The 17240-nt window shown below is 41.4% G+C and overlaps 1 protein-coding gene across 13 annotated transcripts in view; it reads left to right on the forward strand.

The window, feature by feature from the left end:
* The window catches only part of CEP112 (centrosomal protein 112), a 468883-nt gene that overhangs the window by 193278 nt on the left and 258365 nt on the right, over positions 1 to 17240 (forward strand). For all 13 annotated transcript variants that reach the window (XR_003416799.2, XR_008294088.1, XM_027048061.2 and 10 more), the window contains one exon: positions 12598 to 12780. Coding sequence is in view for 11 of the 13 variants with exons in the window: in XM_027048061.2 (XP_026903862.2) it covers positions 12598 to 12780 (183 nt within the window). In the remaining 2 variants the exon portion in view is untranslated. The remainder of the gene's footprint in view (positions 1 to 12597; positions 12781 to 17240) is intronic.

Consider the following 17240-nt stretch of genomic DNA (forward strand, 5'->3'; position numbering starts at 1 on the left):
CAAGATTTCCTGTTTCTTTCCTGTATAACCCATTGGAACAAAAAGACAATTCTAATTGTCTGCACAACCCTCATTCAAGCTGGAAACAAACAGCAAACCAGGCATGCTAGGATTTCCTGAACTATGGAGATTTTTTTGGCAGTCCCATCAGATCGTTCTTTAGTCTTATATTTTATATCTTCTCTTTTCACTACAAAGCCTTTAAAGGGAAATGTAGTTCAACAGATAAACAAGTGGTCGAATTCTTGGGAAAGAATAGATGGTTATTGTCAATGATTGTTAAAAAACACCGAAGGGCCAGCCGCTTACACGTCACTATTATTTGAAACTTAAAAATATTTTGGCAGCAAAGAGAGTGTAAAGATGAGACAGATTATACCAGGTAAGTAAGTAGTTGGGAAATTTTAAGATCAGTTGAGATACTCAGTTTGCAGCTAGCCTGTGCTTCCCAGGTTTTTCCCCTGCAAATGTTTTAGTTTTTTGTTATCTCGATTTTTTTTTTTTTTTTTAGCTTCATTGGAGAAGGAGACAGTACAAAGCAAGACGTAGAGGAAGAGAGTGAAGGCACTGACTAGTCAGGGTGCACTTCCTGCCCCCCCCCCGGCCCCGCCCCCACAAGGCGGAGGTGTGCGGGCGGGACCCCAGCCCAGGGAGAGGGTGTTAGCATCAGAGGGGAGGGGTAGGCCTCTGGTGTAACTAGTGAAAAGAGGAGGGAGGACAGATGCACAGAAGTTTGTATATCTGCAGCAAGGAAATGAGGACACTCTTGTTCCTAAGAGGTTTTCCTTTGTGAGAGAGGAGGCGAGATGCTTTGCTGAGACTGGAGGAGTTATGTGGGCGGCAGGGCTGAGAGACGTGGGGGTCGTGTGATATTGTTGTGGAGATGGCATGACTGATCTGACTAGGACAACCTGGGTGAAACTTCTTTTTGGCACTGAGGTCCCCGATGAGGTTAATGACCATGAATTTGGGGGTCTCTTCAAAATGGATTTTCATGGGATTTCTCGCTTTCCGAACACGCAGGAGCATTCATCGTACCTCGGGTCCGCTCTGTCATTCTCTTTGTCGTCGTCCTGCTCACTTATCTTACTCTTTTTAAGTCTTTTGGCTCGGCTTTCCTTTTCCAGTTCGTAACCAATAATTTTTGAGCCTAAGCTACGTATCAGCCACCCTGTTCTCTCCACGGTGGTCGAGGAAGAGGCATTCTTGATCCAGTACTGCTGCAAGGCACACATTGGTCCTACAGGCCATGGGCAAAGTGCCAGATTCCTGGACGTGAGCCTGTGGCGCCACAGAGGCTGGGCCTGTGTGTCCAGGCCTGTGTGTCTGTGGCCTGGGTCCACAGAATGGGCGTTGATGCTTCGTGAAAGGTGCGTACAGCAGGCCTCTTCCTTTCTGTTTGCTTGCTTGTTTGGAACTTTCCTCATCTCAGTTAAGACAAATGGCCCTTTTATCTGGAGTGGGAATGAAGAGGGCGATGGTGAACACATCTGTTTTGAGTAACTGTAATGTGAAGCATGTATGTTTCATTTCAGGGGTACTTCATTTGAACAATGTTTCCTAGATCGCGGTATGGCTGATTGAGGATTCCCATTCCCTAGATCCCTTAGGAGTCTACAAGAGAAGCAGTGACTTTCCAACCATTCATTATTTAACATATGTTTATTGAGCAACTACTTTGTGCTCAACACTGTTCCAGGTGCTTAGGATATGGCAATGAACACAATAGTCTCTATTATTACGATAGAGGAGACAACAATACCTCTCTCTCTCTCTCTTTCTCTCTCAAACTGTAAGGTAAGGTAATGCTAATTGCTATGAAATAAAGCAAGATCAGATGTTGGAGTGAAAGGGCTATCTTATATAGAGTTGTTTCACAGAAGGTGTTATTTTCGATAAGGTCAGTGAAAGGCTCTAAAGAAGTGATGTTCTCTAAATTAAAGAATTAAATTAAAACCTGCATGAAGGGAAGGAGGAGACCATACAAAACTTGAGGTACGGAGAGAATATTTTGCGTAGAAGGAATGGGCTTGTATGTGGCTGGCATGGAGTGAGTGAGGGAGAGAGTGTTAGGAGCCAAGGTCAGGCTGTGGACAGCTTGCACCATGTTCATGTCCCACTGTGGTGGGAAGCTTCGGTTTTATTCTGATGATGGAGAGCCGTGGGAACATTTGAGCAAGATCTGACCTGCTGCTTAAAACGCCTTCTCTAGCTGCTGTGCAGAGCATTGATTGTAGGGGAGGCAGGGAGGCCAGCCAGGAGACGAAGGCGGTGATCTGGTAAGAGACGACCCTGCTTTGGACCCAGGGGGGTGCGCTGGGGGTGACAGCAAGTGGTCAGATTGGGCCGTATTTTGTAGGAAGGACTTGTTAATGGATGTGAAATGGAGTGTGAGGGGAAGAGGGAACTCAAACACGACTCCTGAGTTTCCCAGCCCAACAACCAGGTGAATGGTGGTGACAGACAGACCTGTGAGTAGAGAGAGAAGAGAAAGGAGGTCCCAGGCCTGAGCCCAGGGCTACTACAACACCTGGAGATGCGGAGGAGGTGGAGGAAATACAGAGACCGGAAAGAACAGCCAATGAGGCAGCAGGGAGACTCGGAAGGTCTGTTTTCCCATAAACCATGTGCAGTGAGCGTTTCAGGAAGGAAGAAGTGAGTGACCTCTTGTTTCAGGTGTTGCCAAGAAGGGAAATCAGATGGAGACGGAGAGCTGGCCGACGGACTCGGCGAGAAGGTCTTTCGCCACCTCATTCAAGGCCAGTTTCAGTGGAAGGCGGGAACAGAAGCCTGAGTGATGGGGCTGGAGAGAGAATGGGATGTGAGCACCCCTTTTGGGAGATTTCGAAGGAAGGGAGCTGAGAAATGAGGTGGTAGCCTGAGGGGCATGCAGGGTCAACGGGAAGGTTTTAGAAAATGAGATAGGTACGAAGGTCCGTTTGCTGATGACCATGGTCCGTTGGAGAAGACAGTGTCGGTGATGCAGACCCTGGTGGGATCATTGTGAGAGCAAGTGCTTGATTTGGCAAGGGGGGATGGCACCGGAAGGCGGGGCTCTCCTGAGGTGGCAACAAGGACGGCCACCCATTTGAGTCACAGGAAAGGCAGAGGCTACCTAGGCAGGTAGACATGTCAACGTGATGATGAGAGGAAGCCATTCCCTTCAAACTCTTTCTGTTGTTTGTTCCTGAATGCCACCTGCTCCATTCAAGATGATGAATGGTTGTGAAGCATTATAGTAGGTGGTGTGTGGAAAGTAAAAAGAAAGTAAAGGCACAGTCCATGTTTTGGAGGAATTTATAACCTGGTTGATCTCTTTGTCCTTCTGAAGCCCATACTAGCCGTAAATCCCATGCTAGCCAGAAACTCTGATGATTTTTGTATTTCATATTCATTCTGCAGCAGTGATGTGCCAGATTAAGACAAACTGAATGCGTTTTAGAGGAACAGACATCAGGCAAAAGAAATTGAAACTAAAATGTGCAGTGAAGGCATGTTTTCCCCCCAAATGCTGAACTCTGTCTAAGAGAGTGAATTCTCAGTTAATGAATTTTCTCAATTTTGAGTGGCTTAAATTGACCATCATTAAACCGTGAAGAAGAATCTTGAAATATTGGACTATCTGAATGAATCCTTCCTGGGTTTTAACTGAGATCTGGCAGATAAGGACCCAGAAAATAGTAGCCAGTTTTCCAAAAAGTTGTGAAAGCTCAAGGTCATTGTTGTCACTCATGACCCGCAGGTGCCGGGAGGGTATTTTGCAGTGTTCAGTGGGAAAGAAGGCTGCAGAGAAGAGTGCTGGCTTCTGATACTTGAAGCATTTTCCCACCTTTCCTCCGTGGCTGCTGGTGCGCTTGCGGCCTTCAGCCCTTAGGTATCCTGAGCTTTAGGAATGTCCGCTCGCTCTTGTCCCTGCTACTGATGCCTCAGTAGAGAGCAAGAGGGGAAGCAGCTGCACGTGCTGGCGGGCCCTCGTTCCATCCCGAATAGCAGTTAGCACAGCAACACTAACCTTTAAAGAGAAGAGAACTTGCATAACTAAACGGAACCGTTGACAGATTCCGTTGATGGCTTCTTTGGTTGTAGTGGACATCTAGTCCTGGAGCCCCACGGCCACCCGCAGGTGACAGGTTCTACTTCTGCACTTGACACATGGATGACTTTGTGCTTTTTTTTTTTTTTTTTTTTTTGGTGCCTGTTTCTGCGAAGATGTTGTTCGTGAGGTCAGACTGTGCTGTGGCATTTTCTGTGCCAACTTGTGCTGAATTTTCACTCTGATTCCAAAGGCTCAGAGCAGATTGTATATGTCCTTAGGCTTATCTTTTCTTTTTTAAAGTTCTTATTTGAATTCCAGTTAGTTAGCATACAGTGTATTATTAGTTTCAGGTGTACAATATAGTGATTCAACCATTCTGCCCATTGCTCAGGGCTCATCATGATAAGTGTATTCTTAATCCCTGGAAAATCCTTGTTTTTTTCTTTAAATGGCCACCTCTTCAAAGTACCCCTTGAACTATTAACCCTATATGTATGTAATTACTCACAGTAGTTGAACTGACCTTCGTCTCTCTTTTTAAAAAGGTAGCACATTTCAGTAGTTGGTTTTACGAGGCATTGGTCTTCCCTACGACTTTACCCAAGCTGAACCAGGCTGGGGGGATCCAGAACTGCCATAGCGTAGTACTGAGGAAGAGTTCAAAAAGTCTCAGGAAAATGAGAATATTCGAATGATACTGCTACTTTAGACCAGATAACCTACTCCGCAGGAGGGCCTAGAAGATACTGCCTTCACTAAGGTGTTGAGGAATGCACTGACGGTGGGGGCACTGATACTGTTGAGCAGCTACGCGGTGGCTTCCTCCACGTGCTGGCACCTGTCGCGGGAGATGCTGCCATGGAACTGGGCTTCCTGCTTCCAGGAGGATGGTAGGGTTCCAAAATGGCAGACGCCAGCTGGAGGTGGGGCACTTGAACGTCAGACGGAAGGTAGAAGTGATTCCTCTAATGGGCCCCAAGGCTAGGGAGGCAATCAAGGTGTCTAGTCGGGCAGGGATATGTAAACAGAGATGGTGCCTACAGCAGTTGCCTCGGGGGGTAAGAGAGACAGAGACCAACTAGAGTACTACTTGCACAACATCAAGAAAAAGTCAAGAGCTGGTGAGTGAACTTTAGACAATTCTCCACTTGAGTGGAAAATCATGGTCCTTCTTCCAGTTTCCAGATCTAAGTTCATAGTTCACGGACCCTTGATAAGGGTTCTTACAATGCCAAGTAAATATCTCCCCAAGGGGAGCTGTTGCCAGCTGACATGGTACATATAGCACACAGTGGAGGAAGCAGAAATTCCCCTGGAGTCTTATTCTGGAGCGACTCCTGTTAATGTGGTATGAGTATAATTCCAGAAATTTCTGAGAGATGGATAAATAGAAGGCTTTGTAGATATAAAGACAAAAACATTTTTTAAGAAATGAGACTATGCTGGGCCGCCTGGGTGGGTCAGTCTGTTGAGCATCCGACTTCAGCTCAGGTCATGGTCTCACGGTCCGTGAGTTCGAGCCCCGCGTCGGGCTCTGTGCTGACAGTTCAGAGCCTGGAGCCTGCTTCGGATTCTGTATCTCTCTCTCTCTCTCCCCCTCCCCTGCTCATGCTCTGCCTCTTTCTGTCGCTCAAAAATAAGTAAATGTTAAAAAAAATAATAAGTAAGTAAATAAATAAAAATAAAAAAAAGAAATGAGACTATACGGTATATTCTACTTATATTAGAATAATCTCATGTGAAATCAGTTGAAGTAAAGAAACAAGGAAAACTTAAGGAATTTCTGAAGTGTAGAAAAATGTTTCTTTCCCATATGACAACAGGTGATTTCTTAGAACACTAAGAAATAAAGATTAAAAAATACATGTTTCTTAGAACATTAATAAATAAAGATTAAAAAAATTCAAAAATTTTGAATTTTATGGTTCGATTTTGAGAGCATTAGTTTCCTCACTACAATAAAAAAAAAATTGACATGCTCAACCCTCCTTCCACCCAGTCCCCTCCCACTCTGTTTCGTCAAATTATCATGTCATTTACACATCGTGGAGGGTTATAGCATTTGTATTCTGTTCTATAAGCACAAGGATCATAACATCATTACATGGAGTTTCGGTTTTTATTGAAACCATTTTTGTGCTCACCACGGGGACATCCAGCACCCCCCCTCCATAGCAGTTTCTTTCACTGTGATTCATCTGTTGAGCACTGAGATTTCATCACGGAGTTGTTTTTTCCAAGAAGGGCATATAATTGTTGTATTCGCTGCATTTTTGCATGCTTGAAAATCACTCTATGTTCCCTTAGTTTGGGCTGGGCATTACATGCTCTGGTGGACCTTTTATCCCTGAAGCTTTGTACATATGGTTCCACTATATTTTGGCCCCGAGCTGCCCTGGTCGTCTCTTGGTTGCCTGGATTGCATCCTCACGTGTTTTTTTTTTTTTCCTAGAGTGGTTTGGGTTCCATAGTTTCAAGTTTAGTTGTACTGTTCTTGAGCTGTTGTTTTCCTCAATTGGGAAAAAAAAAAGGCATTTTGTGGCATACAGTGTGTTTCTTTGTTACACACACTCAACTCTTCTTCCTTCATTCATTACAGGGAAATTTTCTTTCTTTTTTTTTTTTTTAATTTTTTTTAATGTTTATTTATTTTTGACAGAGAGAGAGAGAGAGAGACACACAGAGCATGAGCAGGGGAGGGGCAGAGAGAGAGGGAGACACCAAATCCGAAGCAGGCTCCAGGCTCTGAGCTGTCAGCACAGATCCCGATGCGGGGCTCGAACTCACAGACCACGAGATCATGACCTGAGCTGAAGTCGGCCGCTCAACCGACTGAGCCACCCAGGCGCCCCACAGGGAAATTTTCTGATATATCTGTGTGTACATGGGTTTTCTTGCTATTTGCTCTCCACATTCTCTTCTCTCCTTCATTCTCTCAAGTCTTTTGTCAATGTCAGTGATTCGATTTTCAGCCACGTTTATTCAGTTGATTGTTGTTTCTAATGGAGAATTTACAATTAACTTTGTGATTGGGTTATTTTGGTCCTTGGTTAATTCTGTTGTTTTATCTTCTTGTCTATGGGTTCTTCTTCTGTCGCTGTTGTGCTCCTACTAGGTCCCCTGTGACTCCACTTGCTCCTGATTTTGAGGGTGTGTTTCCTTCCCTCGAGAATGATGGGCCTGCCTTCCTTTCTTCCTTCTCCTTACCCACCTCTTTTAAAAAACGTTTTTATTTATTATTATTTTTTAATATTTATTTTTGAGAGAGAGAGAGAGAGAGATAGAGACAGAGCACAAGCACAGGAAGGGCAGAGAGAGAGGGAGAGAGAGAATCTGAAGCAGGCTCCAGGCTCTGAACTGTCAGCACAGAGCCCGATGTGGGGCTTGCATCCACAAACTGGGAGATCATGATCTGAGCTGAAGTCAGATGCTTAACCGACTGAGCCACCCAGGTGCCCCTCCCCCAACTTTTAGTTTGTTTTTTAGTTGGTGTAATATTTTTGTAGCTGTCTAGACACTTTTTCCTTTCACCTCACTTGGGCTTTAAGTGGGCAGCACTCTCCGAATCTATTCATTTTGGTTTATACACGTGAATTCTCTCTGACTCCATTTCTGCCTTTTTTTTTTCAGCCTGTCTGTCTTCCTCTAGGTTTCAGTTTGAGGGCAAAGGTATTCTGTTGTATTTACTTTCCACAGCTTGAGATTAGGATAAGGTCGAGGAGGGGAACTTAGGTGAGGGCAGTGACACACTTTGTTAGAGAAACTGATACCTGCTGTGTCTTTTAACATTTTGCTAATGTCTTCCCCCAAGATTTGCTTTCTGTATTGGACCTGTTTTTCTTTTTCTTTTCTTTTCTTTTCTTTTCTTTTCTTTTCTTTTCTTTTCTTTTCTTTTCTTTTCTTTTCTTTTCTAATGGGAACTCTGAAGCCTGTGCTTCGATCAGAATCAGCCACAATTTTTCACTTTCTCATCCGTCTCTTTCCAGCAGCCATTTCCACTGATGCAGTTACGCCCTTACCCTTACCTTAGAAGATGTTCCTCAGCAATACTTTGCTCAGCATTTCTGCCTCTGGGGAAGGAACAGAATAGTAGAGCCTCTCTTTCTTTCCTTGACTACCACCCTTTGCCATGGATGGTCAAGGTGATAACCTTCTTTCCTTGTTTGGTTGTTGCCAGTGAATGTCCTGTTGTGTTTTACATTTGTTTTGTTCCTTTCACAATTTTTCAGCAGTCTTTCCCCAGAAGTTGTGATGCCAGGTGTGTTCGCCATGAGGCACTGGTCGCCTTGGAAGCCACTTGTTCCCTTCTTGCCAAAAGTATCCCGTCAGCAGCTGAGTGACTGACTGTCAGGGTGTTGTGGATTAAGTCTTGTGGATTAAGATGGACATTGTATTACCTGGGTAGCCTTCACACGTGTCCAAACTTCAACTTTCATACTTCTGTTCACTTGAAATGAGAGCAGTCACCACTGAGTTGTAAGACACGTCTATCCCGAGGGCTCCCGACTGGAGACTCCTCCCCTTCCTCCTTTCCCAGCCAGAGCGAGCGGAGGACCTCTTTTTTCTACTTCCTGTAGCTTTAACCCATTCTTATACCAAGGCTTCAGAATATAGATTTTGTAATTTGGTTATGCTTAAGGTATTTTAGTTAGTATTCTGTACCACCAGCCCCTTTAAAAAATATGTTGGATGTATTCTGTCACTTCTATAATTATGCTTCTGGTTTTGGAATTTCTGACATTGAGGTGTGTTACTGGGATGTGTTGGTCTTCTGTGGGTTGTGTACTGAGAAGTAATGACTTCTTCTGTCCCCATTGTCGTTTTCTTTATGAGATTTTTAAAATATGTTCAGGCCACATTTGCCAGCACTGATTTCACTGGAAAGCAGTTACCAGGACTTAAAATATACATTCCGGGGCCCCCAGAGACTTGCGTATTTGGTGGTTCCATCTTGGTCTTTCTCAGAGCCTGGAATGTACTTCTGCTCTTGGACACGTACGTGAAGCCTCACTTAGAATGGGGACGCCGGCACCAGACTGCACGACGATTTAGTCTGTGATGGATGGCTGCGCTTTCAGGGACTTCAGAACTTTAAAACTTCACTCTTGAACTTCATGTGTAGTCTGTGTTGGGGGGTAGCATAGTGGATGGAGCATCATCTCCTATTTTGACCTACAAAAATGATAGTTGTTGTCAACCTAATAGTGTCTAGGCTATAAAGCCATTTTCTCACTTGAACCCCAACCACCAAGGCATCAAGCCCAGCACCTAAGGGCACTACCAGATGCTACCAGACGCTTGCACTTGAGGGCTATTCACTATACTCCCCCGGAAGACATGTCAAGCTGCCTTTTTTCTTAAGTTTATTTGTTTTGAAAGAGAGAGAGAGCGAGCAAGCGAGCATGTGCACATGAGCCGGGGAGGGACAGAAAGAGAGGGAGAGAGAGAATCCCAAGCAGGCCCTGTGCTGTCAGTATGGAGCCTGATGAGGGGCTTGATCCCACGAACCGTGAGCTCATGACCTGAGCCAAAATCAAGAGTCAGACACATATCCGACTGTGTCACCCAGGCTCCCCGCCATCTGCTTTTGTACACGTAGAGCGGGTATACCTATCCAGTGTAGATACCTGGCCCATAGCCCCGTGCTTTCGGATTAGGGAACTTAAAGCTTTCCTTCATTACAGGGAGCTCTGTAGCTGGCCTTATTGAAGCACGTTCCTGAGTGATGGTGCATCCTATTTGCCCCTGTAGGATAGATTATGGGTTCTGGACCGCTTCGACACAGAGACCTCGTTGTCACTGAACATTCATCTTTGTGGATGCTGTGTACTTTTACATCCTCCACATTTTCTGCGATTTACAACCTCCTGGTCACTGTTAACTCCGTTAGACATTATTGTTGGTCAGCCAGAAGTATCTATTAGTCCAAGATAAAGTACTGTACTTCATGTTTGCTTTTGAGATACGCCCACAAGTAAAAGACGGAACTGGAAAAGGCAAAAAACTCTGTTAACATTTACTTACGTGGAAGGGGCTAGGGACCAGTGAAATCTTCAATTTAAACACAGATCCACTTTGATGATGGCCTCTGTGGTTATGAATATCATCGTTAAGTTGTTTCCAGAGCATTAGGGTTTTCTTCTGGACTCTGCTATTTATGAGGAGAAGACATCTGCCAGAAGGTACTAACAGTGAGGAGTCCTGGGCAAAGACCAGAAAGGGTTCATAACACCTAGAGGTTGGCCAGGTAGTGTTGGTGTGAGCAGACAGGCCTCTGCTATTTCACTTTAAAAGGCTCTCGCAACCTGAGATTTATTCATTCATTCACTAGCGTCACTGAGCAATGGGTCCTGACAAAATAACAAAGTACTACTAATTTATGAACATCTGACTTTAGGCTCGAAATTCTACTATCTCTATTTCGTTTGTTCCTGATTTTTAAAAATGAATAAACTGAAATCTGAACGTGGGCAGGTCATTGATCAGTCTACAAGAGCTCTTCAAATAACTCGGAGAAAGTTACTATGAAACTACCTTACTTAGAGCCTAGAATGAGGCAGCGCCATTACTCACAATCTATCTGATAGTGACTCCTGATCGTGTGGTGTGTTTTTTCTTGGGGGAAAGAAGTTCTTCTGTACTTCTTCTGCCCTAATTACAGGTCAACTGGTTGCTTTTTCCTTGAGTGTATAAAATAATTGGTTTTCCATCAATTTTAAATCCTATCCATTCTCTCAATGTTCCTGAGACTTTTGAGAATCAGATCTCACTAGAACTTTCTACCTCCATCCACTTCTTTCAGTGTGTTATATACTTAAATGATTTTAATTAAAACTTATAAATTTATTATAATAATGCTTGATGGTGTAACACTGAGTAGAAATAATAATGTGTCCAAGAACTAAAAATATTCTAACTCAATAATTCATAAACTCAGATGCCTGAAATAACACAGTAATATCAATAAAACATTGAATTCTCTCTTTTTTTGTGATTAACATTATAGTTGTGTGAATCACAGAGTAAAGCATGCACATTAATTTTAAATAAGAAAGCTTTACTACTTGGTAGATAAGCAGACGCTGTTTATGTTATTTTTTCTATATGTTGCCAACAGTAGAATAATATGGAAGAAAGATCCCTACATTTTAAGTAGGCACAAATTCACTAGAATGTGTCTTTGTTCTCAGATGCAAAATAAATATTTCTATGTTATTTTATACATCATTTTGTTCTGATAAGTGGATATGAAGAGCGAGTATCCTTTTCTTTCTTCTAAATAGTATAGTACATTTATGAGTGGCCAGAAATTTCGTGCTCATTTTCCAACTCCAAGAAAAATCACAGTAAGGAAACATGTTGAAACCTGTGCGTAAGCACATTCAGTTCGTGTTTTGATTCTTAATTTGCAATTAGAGGATGAGAGTTTCAAATCTCAAAAGAAAAGAAGTTCTGAAATTTAGCGTAGCATGTACGCCTGGAGAAATGAATGCTATCGCTTTAAGATAAGGTAGGCTGGTGATTCATTGCACGACACAAGAAACAAGATCGATTTGGAGCAGGCTCCTACTGTTAGCTTTTTTGAAGATGGATTCTCACGCCGAAAATAACACAACATATTCTAGATAACAGCAGTTTTTTCCCCTGAAATCCACCAAAACTGAAGAAAAATCCAAGTGACTGTTCTTAGCAGCTGTGTGGCCTGGAGTTCACTGGGGAAGCTGGCTTCCTGCAGTCCCCTATTCATCACCTGCTTCAAAGACAGCCTGGCTGGCTATAGTTTGCAGGCCAGGTAGGGTGCCATTGTGCACAGTCTGGGAGGATTAGTATCAAAGCTGCGGCAACCAGGCCCTTGGTCTCGGGCTGCCATTCAGTCTAGCAGGGAGAGGCTAAGACTGGCCAAGGTCACAGTCTCCAGTGTGGAGTGGACTGGGAAAGGATCCTGAGAATAGAATGCTCTTTATGAAATCATGGCGCAAGCCTGCAGCACAGCAGGTGCCCTTCTGGAACACATAACATCTGTTTATGTTGGTATACCGTAGCTGACAACGAGATAATAGAGCTTTGAAATTTATCATTTTATTTTTTTAAAAAGACAACTGTATATACAATAATCCAGATGCGTATTTGGCTTCGATCTTTTATTTGAAAATCATAAAGAAAACTGACCGATTTAATTGCTGCTTTTTACGTGTATATATTTAAGCAAACAGCAACGCGTACTGACTATTAACCATTTATAACCATTGCTGATCAGTAATACCCGAGTTCTTGGGTAGGAAATACGTAGCATTCGACATAATTTTTTTCAATGTTCAGGCATTTATGTCAACAGATTGCAGAACGATTTCCTGAATATGCCCAACTGGCTTGAATATTAGGAGGTTTGGATAAAATCACCCCCTCCCCCCCCAGACGAGAGTATTTCAAGGGTGAGGTAATAATGACGCAAAAATAAAATTTTCAACTTGGACAAATTAGAGAAAAATTAAGCTGTCCATGAGTTGTCATGACGACAAGGATGTTCTGTTGATGAACTGTCCTCCTCATTGTCCAATCAGATAGTAGAGCTGAAGCTGGAGCATGAACAGGAGAAGACGCACCTATTACAGCAGCATAACGCAGAGAAGGATAGCCTAGTCCGAGACCATGAACGGGAAATTGAAAACCTGGAAAAACAGCTTCGCGCTGCCAATATGGAGCACGAAAATCAAATTCAAGAGTTCAAGAAACGAGATTCACAGGTAATTATCAATAATATTTGATAAAACGGCTATCTATTTTTAAAAAGTCATCAGCGTTTAGTGTTTTCTTATTATTCTTGTTGGTGCACGCTGTTTGATCATTTGCAAAACTGACATATAAATGTGATTTTTTTGTTTTCTTCTCCCCCCCTCCCCCCGTTTTGAGGATGAATAAGGCTTTAACTACAGAAACCACAGGTAGCCAGATTAAAAATCCCATGGCGCGCTATAACTTGGCCCCTTTTTTATAATCTTGTCTCAGTTCCTTTCATGATGGATTTTTTTTTAAGGTATCTGCCCCTTACCCCTCCCCTCAGCCTCTGCAAATCCCTATGAAATATATCAGCCTTACTCCTTGCTTTTTGTTTTAATCTCTGTAGGTAATCAAGCAGCTGTTTTAATATTTGCTTTTCCTTCCTGGTGTTGCTTTTTTTTTTTTTTTTTTTTTTTTTTTTTTGTCATTAGACTCTATATTTGGTTAGATCACTCAGATGGCAATTGGTAAAAATGACTCCAGAGAAGGGCTATTTCCCATCAGGTCTGTCGCTTTTTCCGACATGCACATGCCCCCCAGCCTCCACCTCTGTAGTCCCTGTTGGAAACCATTTGGCAGAATAACCCCCAGCTGTGGTAGCATTTGACTCTTCAAACTTATGGATGAAATGTGCACTGTCAGCATGGAAAATTATCTTTATAAATTTCAGATGAAAAAAAAATCTTATTGGGTGTGGGCATCTTTGTGGTACAATACGTTCTTTGGGGTATATATAATCAAAGGCCTTTCGTGTATCCTCCTGAGATTGCTGTGAAATTTTATTAAAGAAAAATTGAAGAGCAACTGATAACAAAAAAAGATAATTTTCTTTTCTAATAAAACCATATCATCTACTAGGTCTAATAAATACCTCTTTTCCCATTGAAATCTTAACCATATTATTCATATCACATACAAGCTTCTTCCTCAATATCCTTTCTCCCCAAATGATATAATTTTTAAACAATGAAATAAGCCTTCTATTCTTTATGACATGTGTTTAAACAATTTTATAATCATCTCAACTATAAAACTGCTGATTAAGTAAGATGTTTATTTCTTGGGTGGAGGGCGGGAGGCGGTAAGGCAAAGAATAGGAGTTCTTGGTTATTTTTCATTTGACCTTGAGTTGTCTTTTACCTTCAGAGAATGACTGGGGCCCAAAAGTATACTCAGCACAGATTTTTTTTGTCACTAATATACGCTTATAGGAGAACTATTTTCAATTTGTTTTATGGGGGATTTGCTAACTAAAAAGGTAGTCATTGTAGTAGCCATGGTACCCGAAGAGTCAGGTGGTTCCTGCTAAGTCAATGTGGGTTATGTTTTTGCCACCAAACTCATCAGAGCCTTTATAAAATATAAGCTGATCTTCCGATTGTTAGCCATATAATTTACTAAGAATATTTTCCAACTTAACATTCTCCTTCAAAGATGATGCTAAGCCTCAGCATTGTCTTCAATGATAAAGTATTTGGGTTCTGAGTCTGTGTAGGGTCTGTTTGCATAGTAGAATTGAGTCCGTGATACAATAAAATACCTTAATTTATATAACTCCCACTGTTTTGGTGCTGTTGTGGAAAGCCGACAGTAGTGGAGGCCAAATTTAGAGGAAATCTTTGTGATATTACATATGTCGTATCTGCCATAGATAGGGTGCGGTTCACCCAATAACAAAAGGGAAATTTTAGAATTATTACGTATAATTAAGCCACAGGGAGAGTACAATAAGGTTCTTAATTGAATTTCTGCTAATTGAAATAATCAGTATGAGGACCATATGACCTCTTCAAATGCTGTAGCACAGGATTGTGTTTCTCCTATTTTGTCTTTCTTGGAACAATTGGAATTGCTGTCACAGGAACGCCTAGTAAAGCAATGGAAACTTAGGCTAAATGCATTCTTGATCTGAATGAAAATGATTTTCTGTGGAAGCCAAACTTGATTGATTGTTTTTAGAGAATGTATTTTTTTTTAATTTGCCAATGAGTTGTATTTTTGAAAACCTTATCGTGTGTACCAAAATGCTAATAATTTGTATTTATTCACTGAGGGTATTAATTCAGAGTTTCCATCAGGTAAGTTCTAAATTTTCCAAATAAATCGTTTCATGATTGTGACTTAAATAATGTGATGTGTGAAGCCTTTTAAGTCCTGAATTCCATTCACAAATTTCAGAAAAACAAAGTGGACATATATTTTTTAAAAATAGAAGATCTTCTTTTCCAAATCACTGTTTTGTGGCTTGACACATGTATTATGTACCTTAAATATTGGATTGGATCATTTTTCATTTTAGGTCCAGAGAGATTTGATTTTCAGTTCACGTTTGGCTACTCCCGTTTAGCAATGGAGGCCATTTTGTAAAAAGGACTGTTTGAAATACTTAACCAAAAAAGGACCAGGGAAGTACCAATTTTGGATACTCTAGCTTTGCTTGCTGCTTTTTCTTCTATCAGATTTGTGAATTCAGACAATATAGTAAAAGTCTACTTTGGGCTTCTTCCATATATATTATGTATTATGTACTGATAAGAAAACCATGATCATAAAGTATAGTTACCTACCGTAAGGTAAATCATATATCAGATAGGAACTCCCTTGTGGTGAATATGCTATATAATTATTACAGGTTACTTTATACCCAAGGAATTTCTGTTTTCTAGAGAAATCATAAGGTATGGCAATGCAACTAAAGATAAGTAACCATTTCTTTCATTTTATTTGGTGTATTTGGCTAATTATTCTATGCATATATTATATCTTTGTCATAATACCTTGACTTCCAATGGTAGGATATTTTATGTGGTGATACTTACATTTGCTAAAATGCACATTAAATTTTATCACCTTCGTAGAAGATGGTCAGCCTGGTGTCTACCTGAGGTTACAATGTTTAAGAAAAAGCATCCAGATCAGTAGGTACCAAGACATATAGAAAGTCACAGCCTCAGTGTCAGATATTTCTCCTTTGCCAGATCCCTCTTATTGAAATTAATTTGGAGGATGATTTGATTGACTTCATCATGTTTTTTTCACATAAAGAAAATTCATAGTTTTGTTATGATCATCTTAGGAGAACCTCTTCTAGCATGGTGGTTCTGCATGTGATTTTGCTTTTGAACTGCAGTGTAGTGGGAGAATTTCTCAGTTTATTCCTTTGAATTGTAAGAAAAACAGAACGTAGGTTCCCTGACTTTTCAGTTGTTCTCTTAGGACCCTGAACCACTTGGAGATCGCTTGATCTTTTATGTTTATTGCCAGAGTGAGTGGTGTGTATGAATATCGCAGAGGACCTTTGAGATCCGCCCCAAAGGTGGGGTTCCCATCATAGGGCAGCTGTCTATGTCACCTGTTGAGGTACGGGCCCCTGGAAGACTCAGGGTGACCACAGCAGCCACTGTGAACCACCATCAGTAGCAGGCAAATTAATAGAGCCGACTTGGGAGACGGTTGTCACGAGATCCAAAAATATATGAAACTTAAAATTTGCATATAGGAGATGGAATCTTTCCTCACTTTGGGATCTTGATGCCTTTCTTGATTTCCTAACCTGAGAATCATGATGCTATTATGAACGAGTTTTGCATAATAAATGGACAGAGCATCTTGGTTTTGCCATATTGATTCACAGTAAGAGGCTGTCCTATGGCTAATTGTAAAATGTAGGGTTTTCAGAAATCTTCTTCTTTCTCTCTTCTACTTAAAAAAAGATCTCCAGAAAAGATGTTTGTGGTAAGACAATTGTAATTTTTAAAATTATATCTCAATGACATCACTTTCTTTTCCATGAATTTGGTAATCCGGGCCCAGATTAAAAATGTTCATTTCTAAAACTGGGTGTGTGCCTGTGTATGGTGGACTAAATATTGGCTGTTCTAAGATTCTTCTAAGGTTACTTATGGATGAATTGAGCAGTATGTACATTCTAAACATTATAGCTAAACCTGTACATGGTCTTTGGGCTTTTTTCGGGTAGCATTTTTCCATTGGAAACATTGATTTTAATTTTTTTATATGTCAACCACTTTCAAAAGGGATGTGAGGCGGCATTCTGTAATTAAAAAAACATTTAAACAGCTAAAATACAACTGAAAATAGTAATTAAGCAATAAACGGTATTCACTCCATCAGGAAACCTATACTACTTTTAAAAATGCTTTAGTGACGTACCAGTTTTAGCTCTGAGCGCACCTAGAAGCCACAGTGAAGAGGGGAACATGATGAATTGTGTCATTCTGATGATCTGTGAAAGAAATCATACCAGTTCACTTTTTTTCTAGCTCCCAATTCTGAGAGAAATATATGACAGAGGACTTAGCCTGAAGGATACTGACCAATATAACTGTTGACATCTCTATGTATTAAAACATTTGGAAATGAAATGTGGTGGGAACATCTTGGAGTCTTTAAGTACTTTCACAAA

The sequence above is a fragment of the Acinonyx jubatus genome, chromosome E1, assembly GCF_027475565.1.
Source record: "Acinonyx jubatus isolate Ajub_Pintada_27869175 chromosome E1, VMU_Ajub_asm_v1.0, whole genome shotgun sequence".
Classification (NCBI taxonomy): domain Eukaryota; kingdom Metazoa; phylum Chordata; class Mammalia; order Carnivora; family Felidae; genus Acinonyx; species Acinonyx jubatus.